The sequence below is a fragment of the Brienomyrus brachyistius genome, chromosome 18, assembly GCF_023856365.1.
Source record: "Brienomyrus brachyistius isolate T26 chromosome 18, BBRACH_0.4, whole genome shotgun sequence".
In the NCBI taxonomy this organism is placed as follows: domain Eukaryota; kingdom Metazoa; phylum Chordata; class Actinopteri; order Osteoglossiformes; family Mormyridae; genus Brienomyrus; species Brienomyrus brachyistius.
Window position 1 is genome coordinate 2,966,177 of NC_064550.1, and position 22,396 is coordinate 2,988,572.

Below are 22,396 nucleotides of genomic sequence, written 5' to 3' on the forward strand. Positions count from 1 at the left end.
CATCAGACGTGGAAAGTTCGGGTTGAGAAAGTACAAATTCAGACCAAGATATTATTACAACTCAACCAGACAATTTGTTGGTCTGGATCAGTACTATTTGAACCGGAACTTTCCACCTCTGGTTATTTATTTTTTTTAACATTGCAGGGAGTAATCACCGGCCACGTACTGCATAAGTGCCTGGAACATGACAGTACATCCTGGTGAATCAGATGTGCGCGGATGAGTCAAAGCGCAACACGTGTCGAAAAGAGGCCACGATCATTGGTTCAGAAAAATGGAGTCATGTGACGTACTGAGCCTGGGGCCGCCATATTCTCCAACTAGGTAAAAGGTTATTTTCGGTCATTCACTGCTTTGCCGAGCTGTAACTGCATCTGTTGTTAGAGGTAAGAGTCCGTTTTAACTAATTAATAGGAGTTTGTAACTAATGCAGTTTTATGTTATATGACGCATGGGTAATTAATTATTAATGGTGCTATCAGTTTATAATAATAGACGTGGCTAAAATAAATGAATAATGTATCTCACTCTACTGTGTCTCTTTACAATCCCAGTCACTTGTACATAAGTTTGTAGTTAGTCTTGTTGATTATTTATTCAAAAACTCAGTTTATCGGGCTACACAATCTAAAAGCAGCAAGTAATTCAACAAACACCTGCAATGTTTAATATGGGGAGGACGGATTCTGTGTTTTGTTACGTGGTGTACTTTCTTTAACGACCTCACTCTTCTTGTGTCTGAGACAGCGTTAATTATTATTATTATTATTATTATTATTATTATTATTATTATTATTATTGGCAGAAGTGAAACGTACGAAACGTTAAAGGTGAGGTTTGCAGCATATATCTACCACAGAGGCTGTCGGAACCTGGGGTTGAGTAAACGCACGTGGAAATTTCGTATGACAGTGTGCCATGCGGAAAAGGAAATTGACTGTTTTCAACCATTTGAATAGTAAATTATAAATATTTCACATGTTGTATACTTCTTTCTGTAGGTAGTGTTATACATATGCGTTTTATTTGGCCTTGTTTGCCAGAAGTTTTTATTGGGGAGTATTAATAAACTGGACGTCACAGTAGGTTTGGGTTTAGACTTGTTCTGCCTATTTAGGCGAACAAAATTGTGTCGATTTAGAACCTGACGCTACCAGTTGATTTATAACCTGGTGATGTTTCCTGATATATCTCAGATAGGAAGAATATAATTTTATTTGAATCATAGTGCAATATAACATACCGTGTAAGTGACTTCAGTGGGCAATGTAGTGCACTATGTGCAATGTTTAATAATGAAGTATGTTGTGCCTGAAAATAAAAAAATCATACTAGCGAAAGAAGTTTATTAATGATATTAACATTAAACAAACAACAAAGGGCTGTATCTGCAATTATTGGATATTGAAGCAGCTGATAAATCATGGGAAAAATCAACCTTTCCAAGCCAGCCATAAGGGTATTTAAGTCATATTCAATTTTGCTTATACAGAACTGAATTTTGAGTGAGCTTAGCTGTGTGTACAGTGTGCTCCTGTGGATGCACTGCGTAATGATGTAGTAATGATGTAGTGGGATGCAAATCTACTGCCACAGCCTAATCAACACCTAACCACACCTGTAGTGTGGGTTTTCACTTGTTTGAAAAATATGCAGAAAGTTGACGTTTCTATGGATGGGTCATATACATGTATGGTAAGAACAGGGACACTTTTTGACATATAGTCACATTTCACATATTGAATTTACAAAAAAAAAAAACAATGTGTAATGTAGATGCATAATAATACAGGACTTAAGGGCATAAACATCAGAGGTTCACATTAAAATGTAAATTCTGAAATGAATGGGAGTTGAACATTCCCTTGTGACCTTCACAGGCACTTTTCAAAGACAGACTTTAGGGGGTAGTCTGTAGCCCGTTGGCTTAAGGGTCTGTGCCTGTGTATGGACCATTGCGTATTCAGATCCCATGGTTATGCCACCGCCGGACCCTTGAGCAGGGCTGTTTATCCCTGCTCCAGTGACACACAGAAAAAAAACAAGGGAAAGTACCTGCTCAGCTACCCCAGAACTGTCTACTAGGCTTGAGTTATTAATCTCTAGTAGTCAATGTGCCTAACTAGTGAAATCTGGAGTGTACTCTGAGTTGGACCAGTAATAGTTTCTTTAAAACTACATCACTCATATCCTCATCATAAGGCATCTGTTGCAACTGGAATAAGTACATTTTGACCATGGGTGTTTTTAAATTTGTGATGATGTTGCGATGATGAAGAAATCCTCATTACTCATGGAGAGGTTTTACCACTCTCAGCTGCAGTGTTTTGAAAAACCATCCCATTTTTTTTTTTTTTTTTTTTTTTTTTTTTTTTTTTGAGATTTTTATATCCTGGTGTTTTGACCTTGGTATTTTTTTGGTATTCTAATTCAGGACATTTTCACTGTCCATTTATAGACAGAGCAGCAAAGTTTTTATAAGAGTTTTTGTGGTGGGGGGGTGACTTCCTTTAGAACACAGTTGATGTCATCATTTTCTGCTCCCTATTCAAGCTTAGTCACGCACATTCTGGAGCATTTCTTCACATCCTTCAAAAGCCTCTCTACAGTCGGGAGCTAGACAGACTTCAGCAGTCGGTGGCTCATCGGCAAGGAAGAATAGCAGAACACACCTGAAGATTTTGAGGGGAAATAATTATAGCAAGAATATTTTATTGTCCACTTTTGTGGTTTAAAGGTAAGATGTCTTCCTATTTGATAATGTTTTGTAATATTGTACTCCTCTTAGTGCAAACAATAACGTTCAGTACTGGTGGTAAGTCATTTTCAATTTACCACAATGTGTCAAAAAAGAGAAGTTCAATAAAAGTGTTTTTCACTTTCTGTAGCGTTTCCTTTGTGGAGGAAATAGCTTTTCTATACGTTCACCTTCTTGTGGAAATCCGTTAAAATAATAACTTTTGTCCAAAGTAATGTGTAAGTGAGGCCGATAGCATTTACGTGGCATAAGTGTGGCTGGACTGAGCTCCCTACGAACGCTCAGTGTAGTGATGTTTGTGTTGACCTGAGTCCCATCATGTTTAGAAATTTACCAATCTGATGTCTTGATTGCTTTGAGTATAGAGGGTCCTTGTGTAGTAACCCCCTGCCCCCCCCCCCCCCTCCCCAATTTATAACAAAATGCGAAATAACTTGTAGTTAGTTACAGTAGGTTTGATTTATTTCTCAGTGCGTCATGACCCAAAAAGTTTCTCTTTTTTTCCGTCTGTGAGGTCATTGGCTTTCTGATCTATATACCAGATAATACTTATAGATGATGATTTCTGTGAAATTTTGCCATAAAAAATGGTCTTTTACCATAAAACCATAACATTTTCTGAACAACAGTGAATACTGTTTTTTTTTTTTTTTTTATAATTTTACAACCAACTTATTTTTTCCCACTTTATTAATAATAACTGTGGTTGTGGTCCAGTTGTGGGCCTCAATTCTCAGGAAAAATGTCCATCCATCGTAATAACCTGGCCAAACAGTTTCCTAAATATTGGGATTACATTTCCCTTTAATGAGTTTAACGTATTCCAGTCTTAAATACGAGTCTAGGTTGGACACAACCCAGCAAACAGTGGTCTTTGAAGAATCCATGTAGGGAATGTAAAGCAGTGGTAACAATCAGGGTACTAATTACCAAAATTGGTTCTCTGCTTAACTTTATTTGTAGGGCCCTCAACCCTAATTACTGCTTGGCTCTGTCTGCTCTCTGACCCCGAGCTTTCCTCTCTCGTGTATCAAAAAAAAGCATAAATTAATAGGTCTTTGTGAACTATAAAAAGCATCAGAGAAGAAACATACCATACTTGAACCAACGTTTTTCTCGCTGTCATTAAATTAGTAATTGAGGGCCAAATGAGAGATATGAACAGAAGATTTTAACATTAAATTTTGAAAAAAGGCAACTTGTATGAGTTCCTCCTCATTTTGAGAATAAATTAAATTCTTTTAAAAATTTTAAGTGATGCTTTTATAGGACAAGAGGTGGCTGTCTGTTTCCTGAGCTGTACCGTCTGATAGGTTTATTTGACTTTATTGAATATGAATGCAAATATGCTTCTGAGCATATGACTTGTACTCATCTTAACCTTAATTAGTGCTTGATAAAACTATTAGGATGACTTTTATTGTGACGTATCATCCTTTCTAGGATAGATTGAGTTAATTTCCAATTTTTTTTCCTTATTGTGATATATTGGAATATGGTGTGAATTCCTAATCGTTTTGAAACTACGTTTTTATGGCTCAATACATATCTGTCCTCCAGATCCATAATTTCATCAAAGTACCTGTCCAGGAGCATTGAAAATTGTTGTGCAGATCAGATTTTCCTGTGGCACATTTTTGAGATCGAGTTCATTTTCATTATCTTCCATTTGAAGATACATAAGTTTACGTGTCCGTTGGAAATTCCTCCTCCGTTACGCCCTGTCATGCACGTTTAATGAGATACGATGAAGAGATCATCCACCTAGCATGCACATTTGCCATCTTTGTTAGATGATTCTTCTTAATTGTAAGAAGCTTTTCTTGATATTCACTCTTACTAACATTTGTCTTGCTCTCTTTCTCCCTTTCCTTCCTTGCTTCTCGACATTGCAAGGACAGCACCTCTGTTCTTGAAGAATAAAAATTCCGCATTTTTTCCTGTGCTGAAAGTCAGAACATCAAATAACAGTGCTTTTGTGTTTTTCTTCAGTCTTTTTGCCTCAGTGGTCACTTCTTTCCATGAGAATCAATCTGCCCTTTTCTCCAGTATTTCTCATCTTTTGTCTGTATGAGCTACTTGCTTACGTGCTACTGACTGAGCTGTTACAATGACTTTTAAAATGGATGTACGTTCTGTCATTTTTGTCCCTTTGCACCTGTTTATGAGGCTCTGCACCTTCCTTACTTTTGTCCCATGGTATTTTTTTGCTGATGCCCATAGAAAAAAAACCATGGCCAAGCGGCTAAAAGCAAAATCCGTCACCGGCAAGCCAGAGGGGCCGTATCGCTCGGTGGACCACTTTGAGTCTCTGGCTCGAATGGCCTTCGAGGGGACGGACACCTTGGATAAGCTCTTCGATCATGCAGTGCGTCGCTTTGGGAGTGCAGACTGCCTGGGCACCAGGGAATTATTGAGTGAGGAAAATGAGAAGCAGCCTAATGGCAGGGTTTTCAAAAAGGTATGTAGGCTGTGGAAACACTGTCTCCAAGCTAACCTAAATGTAATTTTTTGGTAATCATTCACCATTCCATGTATAAGGCCGTTTTAACAGAACTCAATTTGGCGGTTTAATTATTTGAGCCCCATGTATCATTAGTCTGTGAAGTTCACAGTGGCAGTTTGAATTGTTCTCTTCTGTAGTTGATTCTTGGAGAGTACAGCTGGCTCTCCTACCAGGACGTGGATGTGGCCGTGGGCAATTTCGGTAGGGGACTGGAAGTTTTGGGCCAACAGCCCAAGCACACTATCGCCATCTTCTGTGAGACCCGTGCAGAGTGGATGATCAGCGCCCAGGCCTGCTTTAGGCACAACTTCCCATGTAAGCTCCGTTCTCCCTCTGCACTTTCTGCACATCTGTGAGTGATACTTAATCCAATTATTGTGCTCTCAATCATGCTTCAGTGAAGCTTTAGGCCTCGGTCACACTGGATGCGTGGCGATGTGCAGCGCAGAACAGCTGCGGCTGGTATCTGCACGGTTGCTATGCACCGCTGCTATTGCAAGCCCTGTCTACGCTGATTTTACCTTTGATAATGGATATCAATAACAGGATGGTTGATTTCAATTTTTTATAAATGTAATTTAGTTTAGACAAAGGTTAAGAAGAGTGTGGTCATTTGTAGTATTAGAAGTAATAATTGTAATTATTATTTTATTACGATTTGTTATAAATATACAGCAATCCCTGCATTTCTTGAGGTTTTCATTTACCCTCATTCAGAGCGAGAGAGCACACCTGAAAAGCACTGCGTTACTTAATGTTCTGTTAAACTGTCGTATTCACATAATTGTATTCCACACTGGGTTTACTGCTCTGACTATATTATACTCGTGTAGCTTCTGCTTTCTCCTTTTAATACCATTCAATTGGGAAAAATGGTTAAACAATATTTTAAACATTTAAACTTTTAACTGCCTGTATTTGCTCAGAGCTGCTCCCCGCATGTGTGACTCGAGGTGTGAGCTGCGCGTCTCACGGCAGTGTGGCTGATCTAATCTCTTAACATGAGCGCTGAAGTGCAGTGCGCACACCACACATCCAGTGTGTCCCGGGCCTTATCCATTCAGTAATGGTATTATTTTTATGGTGATGCCTCTCTTGCAGTGGTCACTTTATACGCAACTTTAGGAGAGGAGGCCGTGGCCTATGGACTGAACGAATGTGGGGCCACTCACCTCATTATCAGCCTGGAGTTGCTGGAGACCAAACTGAAGGTACTTGCTTTGGCTTTCACCTAAAGCAGAGAACCTCCATCTCTGGTGCAGTTATACATGAATGTTTTCAAGCTCTTGAGATACTTTTGCCAAGTATTTCATTCGGTTTCTTGCAGTGTATTTTAGATGTAGGGTAGGTACAGTGATAATAAACCACTTGCTTAACTACATGATTAATCCTTTCACAGAATGTGCTGTCAGAGGTACCTAATCTGAAGCATATTATCTATGTGGGCAAAAAAAAGATCAGCAGTACTGGATACCCAGAGGGTCTGCAGATTCATACCATGCAGGCGGTGCAGGAGCTGGGAGCCAAATCTGACAACCGTGAGTGCTGAGGCGCCGAAGACTGATCAGTTCACAATTTTGATCATCTAGAGATACAGCTCTATCAGACAGGCAAATGATTCCTGTCTTTGGATAACCTTTTATCTCATTGATATGGAGAAGCACCAGCAGGGTTGTTTTTCTGTCTGTTTACAACATGGCTTACGATAATCTTCACTTTGCTTCTGGAGCAACGATAACTTGATTGCAATCATCTTCTGCAGCGTCTGTAGCAGCCCAGAGGCCGCAGCCCTCTGATCTGGCAGTCATCATGTACACCAGCGGTTCCACAGGACGGCCTAAAGGTGTCAGTATGATCCATAGCAACCTAATTGCTGGTATGACGGGACAGTGCGAAAGGATCCCAGGCCTCGGGTGAGTACACGTAGAATAGCCAAAATCTAGATCATAATCGTATAAGATCGGCTGGACAGCTGCTTATGGTCAATTCATACTTCACTTTTCTTAATCTGTATTAAGTTATTAGTTTAGGATTGGGTGGTACTACTGTAATGTGACATACCACAGCATAATGAAATCCTTGTGACAAAATTAGCATGGACCCCTCATGCTTGGCTAATTTTATCGGCAAGATTTCTTTCTAAATGCCGGACTAGTGCTGCTTTTTAGGTTACCTGCTCACCATAACTACAACGGCAATACTTCCTCTACTCTTTTTGTCGTTGCCTGCTGATCTGTGCAGGGTGCCGCTGCCACCTACTGGACATGCATAATCGGTCGCCTTGCACATGCACGGTCGATCCACACTATGTGAATGATTTCCGCTGGACGTGAAAATGTGGGCTACACACATAAACAAATTTGTCAGTTCCCCTCATCCACAAGTGAAAGTGCACGTAGAAAAGTGAAGTATGAATCGGCCTTATCCTCTGAGGTTTTTTCAGGCGTGTATTTGTAACTATAGACTTAATTCATGATGTGTACCCTCACTGGGACAATATAAAATTGCTGCTCTAAGTGATACTCATGGAAACCTCCTAATTTAACATCAGAGCACATTTAAAAATATAACTATGCTGTATTTTCCTGTATATCTACCTAGATGACAAAAACACTCCAACACTCGTTTGTTGCCTTGAAATTCAAACCATTATAGGTAAATAATTACTGAAACTGGATGGGCAGAAAATGGCATGGAAAACTCTTCCCACATACAGCGTTTTAGTTTAACAAGGTTTTCTAGTTAGGAAGCATTTTGCATTGAAACAGTCCTTTGTTACTTAATATGGTATCTATGTATATGTATTTGGTGCTTGTATAAAGATGAAAATATGTAGGTATAATGCAAATATCATGTATACTTACAAACATATCAGAGGTATATGAAGTCCTTATAGACAAGTTTTTTTTTTTTTTTTTAGTATTTATTTGTTGTATGATAAATGAAAAATATCTATACGTGTCCCTGTGTAGGGTGTTTGGTTGGGATACTGTTGGAAGAGTTTTACATAGATTTCCCTCTTTTAATTTTGAGTTTCTTGCATCAGTTTGGGTAGGTTTCATATCCCTTTAGATCCATATAGATTACCATGAATAACAACGTTTTCCTCACAAAACCTAATGTGTCCTGCATATCATGAATATTAAGGGAAATAAATGCAAATAATGAAAATTATATGTCATAGCGTTCAGTAGAATAAATAGTCCTTTTTCAAATGACAGCCATTTTGCTTTCATTTATAAATGACAACCAGTTTCAGCCAAAGTGCTGCTAGTGAAATGCCAACACATGACATAGCAAGTTTCCTCAGCTCAAGTGATCTTCATATTTCACCTTTTTGTCAAGGCCTTTCGTGTGTTTCTGTCTCGTATTCAAAGTATGCATTTTATCTATAGAATGACGGCATAAGGTTTCTTCAGTAAGGTGCAGAGGACCAGTAATCATATATAAGGAAGAAGATTAGAATTTTCATATGTTAGTTGTTTTAAGTTTATACTTGTTCTTCAACAGGCCGAAGGACACGTACATCGGCTACCTCCCACTTGCACATGTGCTGGAGATGACAGCAGAGATCTCATGTGTGACCCACGGCTGCCGGATTGGGTACTCCTCACCCCTGACGCTGTCTGATCAGGTAAACCTCCATCTTCAGCCTTACCGCAGGTCTCTGTCAGAAGACGGCACAGTTTTATAAAAAGTTAATCATATTTTCTCTTCCTCTTCTCCTCCCCCCAGTCATCAAAAATCAAAAAAGGGACCAAGGGGGACTGCTCTGTGCTGAAACCCACTTTGATAGCGGCAGTTCCGGTAGGAAGGGTCTCTCCTATGTCACAGGCTTAGTGAAGGACCATAGGATATACTGATTTATACTATATGGACAAGAGTATTGGGGTACCTGGCCATTACACCTACAGGAATTTTTATAACATCCCATTCTATGCAGTCGGCTCCCCCTTTGCAGCTATAACAGCTGCCACTCTTCTGGGGAGGCTTTCCACAAGACTTTGGAGGGTGTCTGGAGTTTTTGCCCATTCATCCAGAAGAGCGTTTGTGAGGTCAGGCATTGATGTTGGACATGAAGGCCTGGCTCACAAGTCTTAGTTCATTCCAAGTGTGTTCAAGGTTGAGGTCAGGGCTCTGTGCTGGCCAGTCAAGTTCTTCTACACCAAACTCAGCACTGGGGCACAGTCAAGCTGGAACAGAAAAGGACGTTTGCCAAACTGTTCCCACAAATTTGGAAGCATAGAATTGCATAGCAAGACATTTTGGACAATTCTATGTCAGCAGTTATAGCTGCAAGGGGGGAGGGGCAACTCCATATAGATGCCTATGGATTAGAATGGAATGTCATGAAAGTTCCTGTGGGTGTGATGGTCAGGCGTCCCAATATTTTTGTCCATAAAATGTATTTTGGATCACCAGTATTAATTTGTTCTGCCATTTTTTTTCTAGCAAACAAGAAAACTAAATGTTCCAAATGTTAAATTATATATTTTACATTTGCTATCGTTTCATGGTTTTAAAAACTCTGATCTGATAATTTTCTTCTGCTGTAGAAAGTAAAATTCTGCAACCGAATAAGTGATAAACAAACCACCTCCTCATGTTTTCGCTTGTTTACAGGAAATCATGGACCGCATATACAAAAATGTAATGAGCAAAGTACAGGAGATGAACTACGTACAAAGAACACTCTTCAAGCTAGGCTTCAGCTACAAGCTGGAGCAGCTCAAGCGGGGCTATGACGCACCACTCTGCAACATGTGAGTGCCTACACGCTCCTGCAGGAGTGCTAATCTCTGTATTCCTCTTATCTGTGTTTATATAGTTTAGTACTCTGAGGCTTAATGACTACTGATATGTCATTACTATCACCCAAATGCGTGTAGGTCAATGCCCAGTCAGGCCTGACGACGATATAGCAGTAATACGAAATCGCATTATAATTTTTTTTACCTTACTACGACACACTCCTTTGTGACATTTCCACTGCATTTTCATATTTTTTTTCCCATGTATTATTCTGTACCATTTGTCCATTGTCCCAGGAACAATGGGTTCATGGCAGGGAATAACCCAGCCAGGGGGGCCAGCCAATTGCAGGGCGCACATACACCATTCACAACTACAGACGATTTGGCTACTACAATTTACCTTTGCATCTTCTTGGAACCTGGAGGAAGCCCTTCAGCAACACGAGAAGAACATAGCTCTACATGTGTGCAGTTTCTAGGGTGGGGTATCGAACTCTGGTGTGAGGCACCCATCCCAGCCACAACCTTCTCGTATTTATTAAAAAAATATACAGGTTTGACCACATTAGGAATGTAATATAAATTTTAGTAATCATCATCTTTTATACTTTTAATAATTAGTATTCTCTCAGTCCCAAGGGTTGCTGATTAGTTTCAATTTCAGGATTGGAATGTTTTATCCATCTGGAGGGCTTTGGATTGTAGGATGTGGACTCAGGAAATGTCACCTGAGGAAATCAGTCCAGTGAACCCTGTCTTTCTGCACTGTGGACATTTTTAGTTTTTCTTACATGGGAGCATCCCAAAATAAAGGGTATTACAGAAAAACAGCTACTTCCTCTATAGAAGAGTGTGTGTGTGTGTGTGTGTGTGTGTGTGTGTGTGTGTGTGTGTGTGTGTGTGTGTGTGTGTGTAAGTAAATGCTTTGCGCTAAAAGCTATTTTATTTTATATTTTTGCTGTTGAGTGCCGGACACCAGTTTTCATAATGCGCTTGAATATCAATTGAGAAATATTTTTTAAAACAGTTTATGCTTAGTTTAAAAAATAATGCAAAAGTATGAAATTGCTTACGACACTGGATTATCAGTACTGGTACTGATTTTGTTATGATTTTTGTAATATATTATTTCAGTTTTCCTTAAAATGTCATGATGGACTGATTACTCCATATCTTGCTCTATGTTACAGACTGCTGTTCAAGAAGGTAAAGGCTCTCCTTGGGGGGAATGTTCGCATGATGCTGTCTGGAGGGGCCCCCCTGTCTTCTGCCACGCAGCGCTTCATGAATGTCTGTTTCTGCTGCCCCATTGGCCAGGGCTATGGTCTAACTGAGACGTGCGGCGCTGGGACCATCACTGAAGGTGCGGAAACTGTCACCATGGCGACGTCCTGGCTCTTCGTGCAGTCTGTCAGGATGCATGCTGTCTGACTTGTAGACATTGGTCTGTCTCTCTGTCAGTCAGATTTTCAGTAGCTTAACCATGCCACAGGTGCTCCGGAGTAGGAACAAGTTACACTTTAGCCTGGATGTTAATGTGCTTTGTCCTCCTTTAGTTATAGTCCTTTACAATGGCAATAACTGACCTGATGTGGAAGAAACCGGAGTTAACCTAAGCTGATGGGGGTTAGGGGTAGCTAATTTTTGGAAATCTGTGGCCGGACATACTTGCATTTATGTAAGTGATCCTGTGTAATTCTCATTCAGCCCTTTCACATGAATGTTTTTTATTATAAAATTTACATAGGAGTGGAGAGTTTCCAAATTTGTTACTGCTGAAGTTTCGCCGATGTAACAGATTTTGCTTACTTCTGGCACTTTGAACTTAGGAACTTAGTTGTATTTCTGATGCTTCTTATAAAATGTTTATATGGTTTTTGAAAGGTTGCAGAATTAAAATTTTAATATGATGTTTTGAATGTTGGGTTTATCTATAGTGACAGATTATAGCACTGGCCGAGTCGGGGCCCCTCTCATCTGCTGTGAGATCAAGCTGCGCGACTGGGTCGAAGGTAAGTTGGAAAGCTGCATGTACAAATGATGAATTACAGCAAACTTTAAACGGTGTTTCTCAGCCCAATCATCAGGGACCCCCAGTCCTCCCAGTTCTCTACCAGGAGAACAAACGTAGACTATGTGGGGATCCCCGGGGACTGTGTTGAGAAACACTGCTTTAAAACCCTGTACACCTTTTGTTAGTCAGTGGTTTGTGTTTCTTTCTCTATAGATCATGTTTTCTGTGTAACTCTGCCCTGTAGGAAGGCTTACTACTGCTGAGCTGCTTCTCACGCGGTCGTTTCATTTGTATCGTCTACAGCTACCATAGTCGGCTGGCTACTTACTTTCTTTGTCTCTGTTTTGTTGGTTTGTTTTTCACCAAGCTGTTCTGTTAATGGGGGGGAGGATTTTGCTGAAGGTTGCACTGTGCAATTATCTGTGACAAAGGTCATTTGGAGACTTGTGTATGATTGATATCAAGCTTAGTAAGCTGAAGCTCATGTCCATGCCCATGACTAATTAACCGTGACTGAAGGATACAAACAAACCTTGTTCTGTCCTCACAGAAAGTTTGTGTTTAGAAAAACTTGGTAAGAGGTTTTTGAAAGAGTGATATCAGAAGAGATTAGGCTGCCTCGTGTAAGATTTTTTTGTAATTATCGAGGGGAACCTAGATATGCATATAATGACACTCACTATTAGAGCAGTATACGTTTTCACATTGATATTCACAGTATGATATCGGCCGAGTAGATTTCCTGACTGAAGGGGAAGGTGTCTAATGCTCCCATTATTGTGTTGTCTAGGTGGTTACACAGCACAGGATAAACCTCATCCTAGAGGAGAGGTGATAATTGGTGGCCCCAATGTTGCTATGGGCTACTACAAGAGTGAACATTTAAACGAAGACTTCTTTGTGGATGAGAGTGGACAGCGCTGGTTCTGCACAGGAGACGTGGGTGAGATCCACTCAGACGGGTGCCTGCAGATTGTTGGTGAGTTCTTTGTAAAATTTGCACTGAAGTGTTACGTGGATGAGATCAGTGCCCCCTACTGGATATTTAGGTGAATACATATTCTGTGTTTCTTACACACTTTTGCAGAAGATGTAGTATGATTAAGAAATATGCTGTTCTCGTATGATAAACAGTCAAGGCTAATCCAGGGTGTGTGTTATTTTGTAATATTCAATAGTTTAATACCCACATATTCTTGCCATAACTATAGCCCTACTTGCTGGCATGGTTTTTAGAGTCGTCTAGCATCACGTATAGCTGTTTAATTTTAAACAGTTATCTAATAATAATTTACAAAGTGCTACAACCTAATTAATAACCAGATTATAAGCCATTCATAAACCCTTTGTATGGGTAGCCTTTTATTGTGAAGTGACACTGTAGTTTTTAACTTTAATGATCTGTAGCTTCTTCCCAACCTCAGCAGTTTATAGATATTTAGGCTATATGCTGTACAACAGTTTAACACATCTGTAACACGTGATTTAATGATAACAGGGTTTGGTCTGTGTTTAATTCAGTAGCGCTCCGACTATATCATTGGCTTTATCTAACATAGGTTTTTGTATTAGTGCTGGTTATGGATTCTTAAAGTTTTTCAGATGTTTTAATTGAATTTCTGTTGTTTCACACCAATATTTCTGGTCAAGTTAGTTATTTTTCATTGTAGAGGTGAATTAAAGTTTTGCTATACAGAGAGATTCTTTATACTGCTAAAATGCATAGTTTTGGAACGGATTCTAAACAATGCCGCATCTTGTAAATTTAAGTAGTTTTATGCATTTCCATTTAAAAAAATATTGTTTTATTTTTGAATAATGAAATGACTGCTTGCCGTTATACTTATTTATTTTGCTATAAGTTGTGTAAAATATCTAGCCCTGAGGTTGCGGCTGTTGAACAATTAATTTCCTCTTCATTATGCATTTCGGGGTCACCTGAAAGGGTTTTAAAGAATCCTATGGAAAGCTTTGTCTGATTTTAATTTGCTGATCCGCAGATCGTAAAAAGGACCTTGTTAAGCTACAAGCTGGGGAGTATGTCTCTCTCGCCAAAGTGGAGTCTGCCCTAAAGAGCTGCTCGCTAATTGACAACATATGTGCATATGCCAACAGGTACGTCCGTCTCTGCCCCCACCACATCACTTTGAGCTTTATATGCAGGTTTTTTTTTGTAAATGCTGCTTCTCCTCCAATAAAAATTAATTCGACGTCTTTCCTTGTCCTGCAGTGACCAGAACTATGTTATAAGTTTTGTGGTGCCAAATCAGAAGCAGCTGACAGCACTGGCTGCTAAAAAGGAGATCGAAGGAACCTGGGAGGAAATCTGTAATCACTCAGTGATGGAGTCTGCAGTTCTTCAGGCCATCAAGGAGGTTGCTGCTTCGTGTAAGTCTAGCTTGGGGTGTTACACGGAATATGAGTATTTACTGCTTCTCTTACTTTTAAACTCTACCACAACAGCAGCCTAAAGGGGGGAGATGGGATGATTCCAGGAGCCCCAAAAAATTTGAAACTTAATTGGATTGGTCTGGCTTGTGGGCCCAGTGTGATGTGCCAAAAATCCATAGTTGTATCCCAGGCCCCAAGCAAATCATAGCTTAAACACTTCATATTTTCTCCATAGTCCAGCTGCAGCGGTTTGAGATTCCTGTCAAGGTGCGCCTCAGTCCGGACCCCTGGACCCCGGAGACGGGCTTGGTCACAGATGCCTTCAAACTGAAAAGGAGGGAGCTGAGGAACCACTATCTCAATGACATTGAGAGAATGTATGGAGGGAAGTAGGACCTAAATCCTGACCAAAAACATCCCATGATTCTGTCTATGTGCCGTGGTATATCGGGGCGTGTATTCCCAGGAATTCAGTAAACTTTTGTAATTTTCAGTAAGTGTTGTCCATTTGCCTTTATACATTTTGTACAAAATGCTATACCTGTGAAAAATGACTAATGGAACAGAAACATTTTCATGAAAGCGTGTGTAAAGTGACGTGTAAATTATTTACAGATCAGTGTTTCTCAGCCTGGTCCTTAGGGGGCCCCCAGGCAGTGCAGGATTTTGCTCTGTCAGTCCGCAAAAAACATGGGTTGTCTGGGGGTCCCTGAGGACTGGGCTGGGAAAGGCTCTCATAGATTGAGGTTCAACTCTGAAGGGTCAATGGTTACACTGTTTTCTTTGCTGCCAGTGCTAGTCAAATTTACACCTGCTGTGTAGATTTAAGGGTTAAGTTCAGTGAATACATTATACGGTACAATGAATACACAATGTTCTATTTTAATGTATTCAGCTATCAAAATTTAAAGGTTTATTGTCTGTTGGTCCTTGCAATTTAGGAATTTTTCAATGCACTTGTTTTTCTGCTTTATATTATATTGGTGTTTTGTCTTAAATGATGGTATTTTTTGCTTACTTCAAAAGAATTATATATTTTTTTGCTAGCTTTATTTATTTGGTGTAATGTCAACATTTCTCTCCTAAGGACAATTGTCTGGCATTATAAGCCTTGTAAAGTCAATTTTGTTAAAGCTTGAATAAGTTTTGAGTCAACTGGTTGAAATTAAGTTATAAAAGTGTGTTATGATGGAGCACTGTGTTCGCTGACACACGTGTATATATATGGTTGTGGTTTCTTTACTGGCTGGTACAGTGTGTTCCCTGTTGGAAAACAGTTAAACTCAAAGTCCTATTATTCCAGGAAAAACTTTGTGCACATTTTGCTCGAAACCCTCTTTTTTGATTTGTTAAAATTATTCTGTGTAATTCATTTTAATGAAAATGCTGGAACCATGCACTTCGATAAGAACATCAACAATGCATAAGTACTGTACTGAGTAATTTTAATAGGACTAAATTTCAGCACTCACTATGTTGGGTTCACCTACATCTTCTGTCCTTAAACTGTTGCCTTTTCTAATTTAAAAATCAACCAAAAAATGTAAATTTGGCCCTCTGTGTTATCAGGCCGTGGCGATGTACAAAGTCATGTTTCATAGGTGTATGTCATCCAAAGTTACATGGCTTTTTTTTAATTTGTCCTCAGGGTTACAATGATACATTTTTAAAAGCCTGCAGCCGATCAACTCTGTAAATGTGGCTATATTGATTTTGGAAATATCTAACTTATCAAATGCTTTGTATTATGTGCCAAGACATCAGGGCATTATGTATTTGTGTGTCTGCGTGTGAGAGTGTGTGTGTTTTTAATGTCAATCATTAGTTTTGTTCAAAGTTGCTGAATTTTTTGCAAATAAATGTTTTTCCAAAAAATGTGATGGAATCAGAAGGCTGCATAAACCTGAACTGTATTAGACGGAGGTCCCCCAGGGGTCGCTCAGCGTTTCCTGCGTTCAAAGCCATTTGCAGCTGATTTGTTAACAAAGCAATTAGATTTTTGCTCATCTTCACTCTGCAGTTCGCCAACTCCCTCAATAAAGCATCTCTCTCCTCGCCGGCCCTCGCACGCGCGGTTTCCTCTTCTGCCAGCTCTCACTCTCTGTCAGACAGCTGTTTGTTCTTTTCACAGACATCAGTTAAAGCAGCAACTAGCACATGCAAACTTCTCTTTTCTCGGCCAGAATTCGTTTTTTGCAATCACGTCTTTCCGACGGCGAATCTGACCCAGCACAAGTGTCTCATGCAGCCATTTTTTTTTCCCCATCTCCAATGCACTGTGCTTTTCCCCATGCTTATTGCTTATCGCATGTCATCCAAAGACCAAATGCCACCAGATTCTGTAATGATAACATACTTCTCATGGATGTCGGCAGCAGTCGACTTCAAACACCAAGCTGTGTCCAGATATTCACTGAGATTTTTCACCAAACACTCCACATCAACATCTGGAGGCTCCCTTCCTCCCTTCACAGTCGTCAGCCTTGCTGAAACATTAATTCTACTGCCAAATTTCCTAGATAAGGTCATGTTTGATGGAACAGTCATCTGTTTGGGATAAAACAGTAATACGCTTACTTATTCTTCATCAAACAACTCTGATCGGGTGTTTCAGAAGGGGAGAGGCTATTTTCAATCTTCAGCCAAAGACAGGAGGAAGATCTTACCTCAGTTGGTTTGTGCAGTTAATTGTTGTCTTCAGTCATCCAGCATTAGTCTCTCGACCTTGTCTCTCACTGATAGATTTCTTCAGCGAAACATCAGGTTCTTTTAGCTGAATGGTGAGGCAGGTTCCTTAAGCTTAAGCAGTTTATTAAGAGAGAATGAAGATGTTACAGAAAGATGTTTCACACGGCCGGTTCAGTGCCCGCCTGCGTCTGTCTGCCCCCACTGAGGGAAGCAGGACCTTTATCTGTGGTCTTCATACAGACTGCCCTGAGCCAGAAGGTCAGATGGCCTTGGTGAGAGTAAGTTGTAAGAGAGGCAAAGAACATGATGAGCGAGTAGGAAGGACAGAAAGAAATATGAAAATAAGAAATATGACAGCTATAAATGAATGAACATAATTAAATGATTACAAATTAACTAGGGAAATCCGTCACTTATAGTAATTAAAGTAAAGTACTTTAAGATGACCTCACCCTCCTGCCCCCTGCCACAATGTGACTTGCCCATCAAGGACTGCAAGCCCAGCACCCCAATCCCCTCCACTCTGCTGACCAGGTGAGGAAAGTGCTGGAAAGGCACTGACAAGCTGTGGGCCCTGATGGAAAGAGCCCTAGGGTGCTGCAGGCATCTGCCAGCCAGCTCTGTGGGGTCCTGCAGTAACTGACCTCCCACCCTCTGAGTCTACAGAAAGTGCCACAGCTCAGGAAACTGCTCTCGGCGATCATTCTATTGTGATTGAGTCATGAACAATTGCTGATTATTACTTGTTTAATTTATTAACAATTATCAATTGCCTGGTTACATCGCTCGCTGGTGTTTCCTTGTGCAAAACTTGTGACTAGCTATTTAAACATAAACATACAGAATAAAAAACAATTAAACGTCATTCCTCTAATAAGCCTGGTTTCAATTGAGCATCCTCAATTTTAGGAGTATGTCGTTATCAGTCACTTTTTTTTCATGCAGAAATATGGTGATGCACATAAAAAGGTATTCATCAATGAATTTAATGTAGCTGATGTAAAAAAAGTATTCCATTTGCTCAAGTTCTGCTGCACTACTTGTAACTCTTCTCCTGCCCTTTTGCGCAAGTTAGCACCGGTGCTTGTGGTGAACCAACCAGTAGAGTTTATCGCTATATGATCCACTAAACAATTTATTGAATGAAAAGGACCTGCTACTGATACAAAGTTTGGTTTATAGAACCAATTTCATCGAACAGTTAAATTTTTTTTATTTTATTTATTTTTATTTTTTTTTATGAATACAATGTTTGATTCAAAGAATTGGTTGGGGGGGGGGCTACAAGCTAGTGCATTTTGTTCAGTTAATTCTACTGAAAATGTATGTTTATTAAAATATTTGTATTAATATATTGTTCATCTCAAAGTTTTCTTAACATTAACAATACACTCAAATGAAAAACAATCATATACGCTGGCTTTAGCATTTTAAATATGCCCCAAAACCCTGGTAAAATCTCTGGTACCTTAAGAAAACATTTGGTCTAAAAATATTTAGTTAAAGGATAAAAATACCAAAGCCAAAGCCATTTATCGTGTCTTTCATTTATTAACAAATAGAATATGTAGCCTACAGGCTGTATCGTGTCTGCTTGTCCCTTTAGGTCATGGAGAGCCGTCCTTGTCCCCTCTGCCATCGTCCATATGGTCGTGGAATGTTGCAGAACTGGGGTTGGTGTGAGAATCCATGTCCAGGCATCCAGGGGTACCCGACCAGAATGTGGCCTGGATCGAGAGTGAAGCTCCAACGCTTTACGGTAAGAAGAGGGCCACCATGTGGCTGGCCATGCACACAGCACAAACACAACACATTACAGTATGCAGAGGAGCACTGAAGACAACATGGCTACAGACAGTCTATGAAAAGTAAATGTAAGTGAATTTAAAAAGGTTGCTGTGTGTTTATGTTAATTTGTCAAATATTTTTATATGTTTAAAATCTAAGACATTGACATGTAATATGTAAAATGGGTTTTTATAAAAAGTTTGATTCTTTTACATTTGAAAACTGGTTCGAACAATTCATTGAAAAGAGCCAGCTCAAAGGAAGATTTTGTTCACGAATCTGACATCACTAGTATCGACTCGTGAGGACCACAGTACGGCAGGGGAAACAGTCCACGTTTTCGTCAGATAAGGATGTAGTGATGACAAGATCCAGTTTTTATTATTATTTAATTTATATTTATCAGAGGAATAGTATGTTTCGCTTCATCCTCAAAAACCCTTTGTCGGGCCGTAATAGGAGGCGATAATAGGCCTCGCAAACATGTGCAAGTGCAAGCAGACAGTCTCCATAGAAACTGTCCAGTTTTACTGCTGTAAAATCTCTTTCAATGCAGTAAATCCCTTACATTTTTTTTCTTAACTAGGAAAACCTTTGAAGAGATTTTGTGCAACAACCTTACATAAATCCCTCCCCAAAGGAGACATTATGTAAAACTTAAGGTGGTCTTTGTACAAGTGGCCCCCGGTCTTTTATCGTGTGTGGCAAGTTCCTGTGTGTGTTTTAACAGTCCATGGTGGCCGGTGTGCTTTTCTGCGCTGGGGAAGCGTCATCAGTTCAGGTGATACGAAACACCTTGTCCTGTTTATTACCCACTAAATCAGAGACAACAGCATTTTTATAACTGGGGGCGTTTTAATTAGCAACCAGCCATGCCTACATAAGAGAAACGTATACAACTCCTTTCAGTCCTGTCCCCCACACATATTATTCGCCGCGACCGAATTCCTCAGCGCTGGTGTTCATCCACGTAATATAGTCCTTGAGCTTGTGCTCACAACTCCCCTCCTTTGAGTCAAAGGCGCAGATAAATCCCCTTAAGAAATAAGCTCAATCCCTAAGTAAATAATAGAAAGAAATAAGAAATAAGCTAAATCCCAAGTGTGAAAAAGGTATTCAGTGCTTACATTAACAGCAAAGGCAGTAATATGCTAATCAGGGTATTAGTAAGAGAAATAAAGGTAAATTGCATAAACATGTACTACCATTTCAAAATTACAACATTATAATACTGCCAACATTACATTGCTCTCCATAACAGTCAACAAATAATTATTTCCTTCAGCTCTGGGATAGACTATCCATTCACCTTCTGCCGGAGGTTATTCTGCTCTGCTGTGGCGAGCATTGTACTAAGTTAAGACAAAGTCGGTAGGTCCTTTAGGTAGGTGGATGACTCTTCCCCTAGATGTCACCCGTGTTTGCTCAGGGGGGTGTCTGTTAGATTCTGTTGGTGTTGCCTCTTTGACAGGTGCCATTGGATGCCGGCGACGGGGTAGAACTGGATTTTCACTCACCTCTGGACTTTCTGTTTCAATCATCTGTTGAACGGGTATAGGTAAAGGGTGGAGATGACGCCTGTTCCTAAGCAAGATTCTTTGGCCTGTCTGGATTATAACTGTCCAATGAAAAATGCATATTTCTAAAAATCCATTATATGTGGAGTGTGAAACGACATATATTCTCAAGAACTTCTTTACAAAAAATATTCAAGACAACATAATGAGACACCCCTAGATACATGTCGAAACATCTTTCTATCATCTTTCCTCAGCTAGTACCCCACCTCCTTCAGACAAGAACAGGGCCAGTCTTCTGGCTGCCGTCTTGATTGAAAAGGTTACGTCTGGAAATGCACACCTACTGTAAGCAGCCGTTCACAATACCAATTGTAACCACCAGGTGTCACCATCACCATGGCCATTTTTTTTCCTGTAGCCTGTATCTCATATTGATTTGCCCATTTTCAGGACACCTACAGAACATCGAGTACCCGCTATGGAAGACTGGTCTTAAAAACACAGTTATCGGCTTTCTATTAATCAAAAACGCTCATTGTGAGTTATCTTTATTCAGGAAAATGACGCCCCCATTTTGTTGTCAGTGGAAAATAGGAAATCCTCCCATTTTTCATGCATTTTTCATAATGCATTTCACAAACTCACGTCTGTGTTGACCATTCCTGCTGCTGGCAGAGCTGCGGGTGTGTGTACTGTATGTGTGTGTGTGTTTGTGTGTGCCTTGGACTGCAAGATTTGTCTGTTATTCTGCACAGAGGACATAACTGTGTAACTTCCTACCACTCGACACCACTTCATGTCACAGATGCAGTTACTTTATTTCTGTTCTGGAGAACACAGACATCGATATGAAATATTTTTGGAAACATTTATCATTTTGCTGAAGACAGTGGTCTCCAGCTATGCATTGATTACCATTATTACAGATCATCAATAACTGATTAATCTTTATTAAATTCCCTGTCCTTTTGGAAATACATATGGTTTTAGCACTGGCAGTTTTGACAGTTGATCCCAAGAAGATGATGACTTAGTAACCATTTTATGGATTTTTTCAACCTTTACGAAGGTATTGTAGGGGGGCTGGAGTGAATCTCTTTAAATTTTAAGATAGATCACCTCAAAATCAAAGCAGTGCCACATAGTGATAGCAAAGAAATTGAAGTTTTGACACTTAATCCCATTAATAAGTTCTTTACAGAGACAATGTATGAGTGTCGAATTGGAACTGATTAAATTTTGAGATAAATCACCCCAAGGTTGACGTGAAGCCGCTTAGTGGCAGCAAAGGGAAGGGAGAAAGCAGACAACATTTGACTTGAATGTGATTAAGAAAAAACATTATATGGATGAAAATCTATACCGGGTTTAATTTTCAACAGGCCTCTGCCACCACAGACACTTAATTTGATAGTGTGATAACTCAAAAAGTATTTGTTGGATCTTTTACAAACGTCACAGGAACTTTGATATGAGAAAGTCTACTTACATTTTGAGATAAATTGCCCCAAAAATGAAGCAGCAGCACTGTGTGGCAGCAAAGGAAGGAAACACCAGCTATAGAAGATATTTAGTCTTATAAACATGGTAAATCTAAATGTATTTTACAGATCTTTTTTCCGACTTTCAGGCAGAATGCAGGGGTGACATCCTGGAACTGATCAAATTCAGAAAAAAAGGAAGCAATGGAGCTTCGTGACAGTAAGGAGAAGGACGAGAAGATTAAATGCTAAATCTTATGAACATCTATCTATTTCTGTCACTTTGTCATTATTTACTCTATTTACGTTATTTAATCTTTGATAGATCTTATTACCCAGGGGCTTAACTTTGGGTTTCTCCACCCATTTAAGAGGGTCCCGGGGTTGTATTGGCTGGTTTTGATTATTGGGGGGGGGGGGGGTGGGATAAAAAAATATTTATCGTTGGAGAATTTCATGTGTAACGTAGGCTTGTAATAATATTTTCGTTGGA

At 39.7% G+C, this 22,396-nt stretch overlaps 1 protein-coding gene across 3 annotated transcripts; it reads left to right on the plus strand.

Moving 5' to 3' along the window:
* The first annotated feature begins 271 nt into the window (after positions 1-271).
* Positions 272-15,619, plus strand: LOC125712670 (long-chain-fatty-acid--CoA ligase 4-like). Of its 3 annotated transcripts, none has more exons than XM_048982962.1 (16): positions 272-389; positions 2,557-2,740; positions 4,663-5,222; positions 5,405-5,582; positions 6,369-6,478; positions 6,667-6,805; positions 7,030-7,180; positions 8,778-8,901; positions 9,003-9,074; positions 9,891-10,030; positions 11,212-11,384; positions 11,959-12,033; positions 12,826-13,014; positions 14,036-14,150; positions 14,266-14,423; positions 14,662-15,619. In XM_048982962.1, the coding sequence occupies exons 3-16, from the start codon at positions 4,872-4,874 to the stop codon at positions 14,817-14,819; spliced, it is 2,133 nt and encodes a 710-aa protein (XP_048838919.1). In that variant the 5' UTR covers positions 272-389; positions 2,557-2,740; positions 4,663-4,871; the 3' UTR covers positions 14,820-15,619. The 3 variants fall into 3 exon arrangements, with proteins under 3 accessions (XP_048838919.1, XP_048838920.1, XP_048838921.1); XM_048982963.1 differs by having other exon boundaries at positions 4,985-5,222; XM_048982964.1 differs by lacking the exon at positions 2,557-2,740 and having other exon boundaries at positions 328-389; positions 4,985-5,222.
* The last annotated feature ends 6,777 nt before the right edge of the window (positions 15,620-22,396 follow it).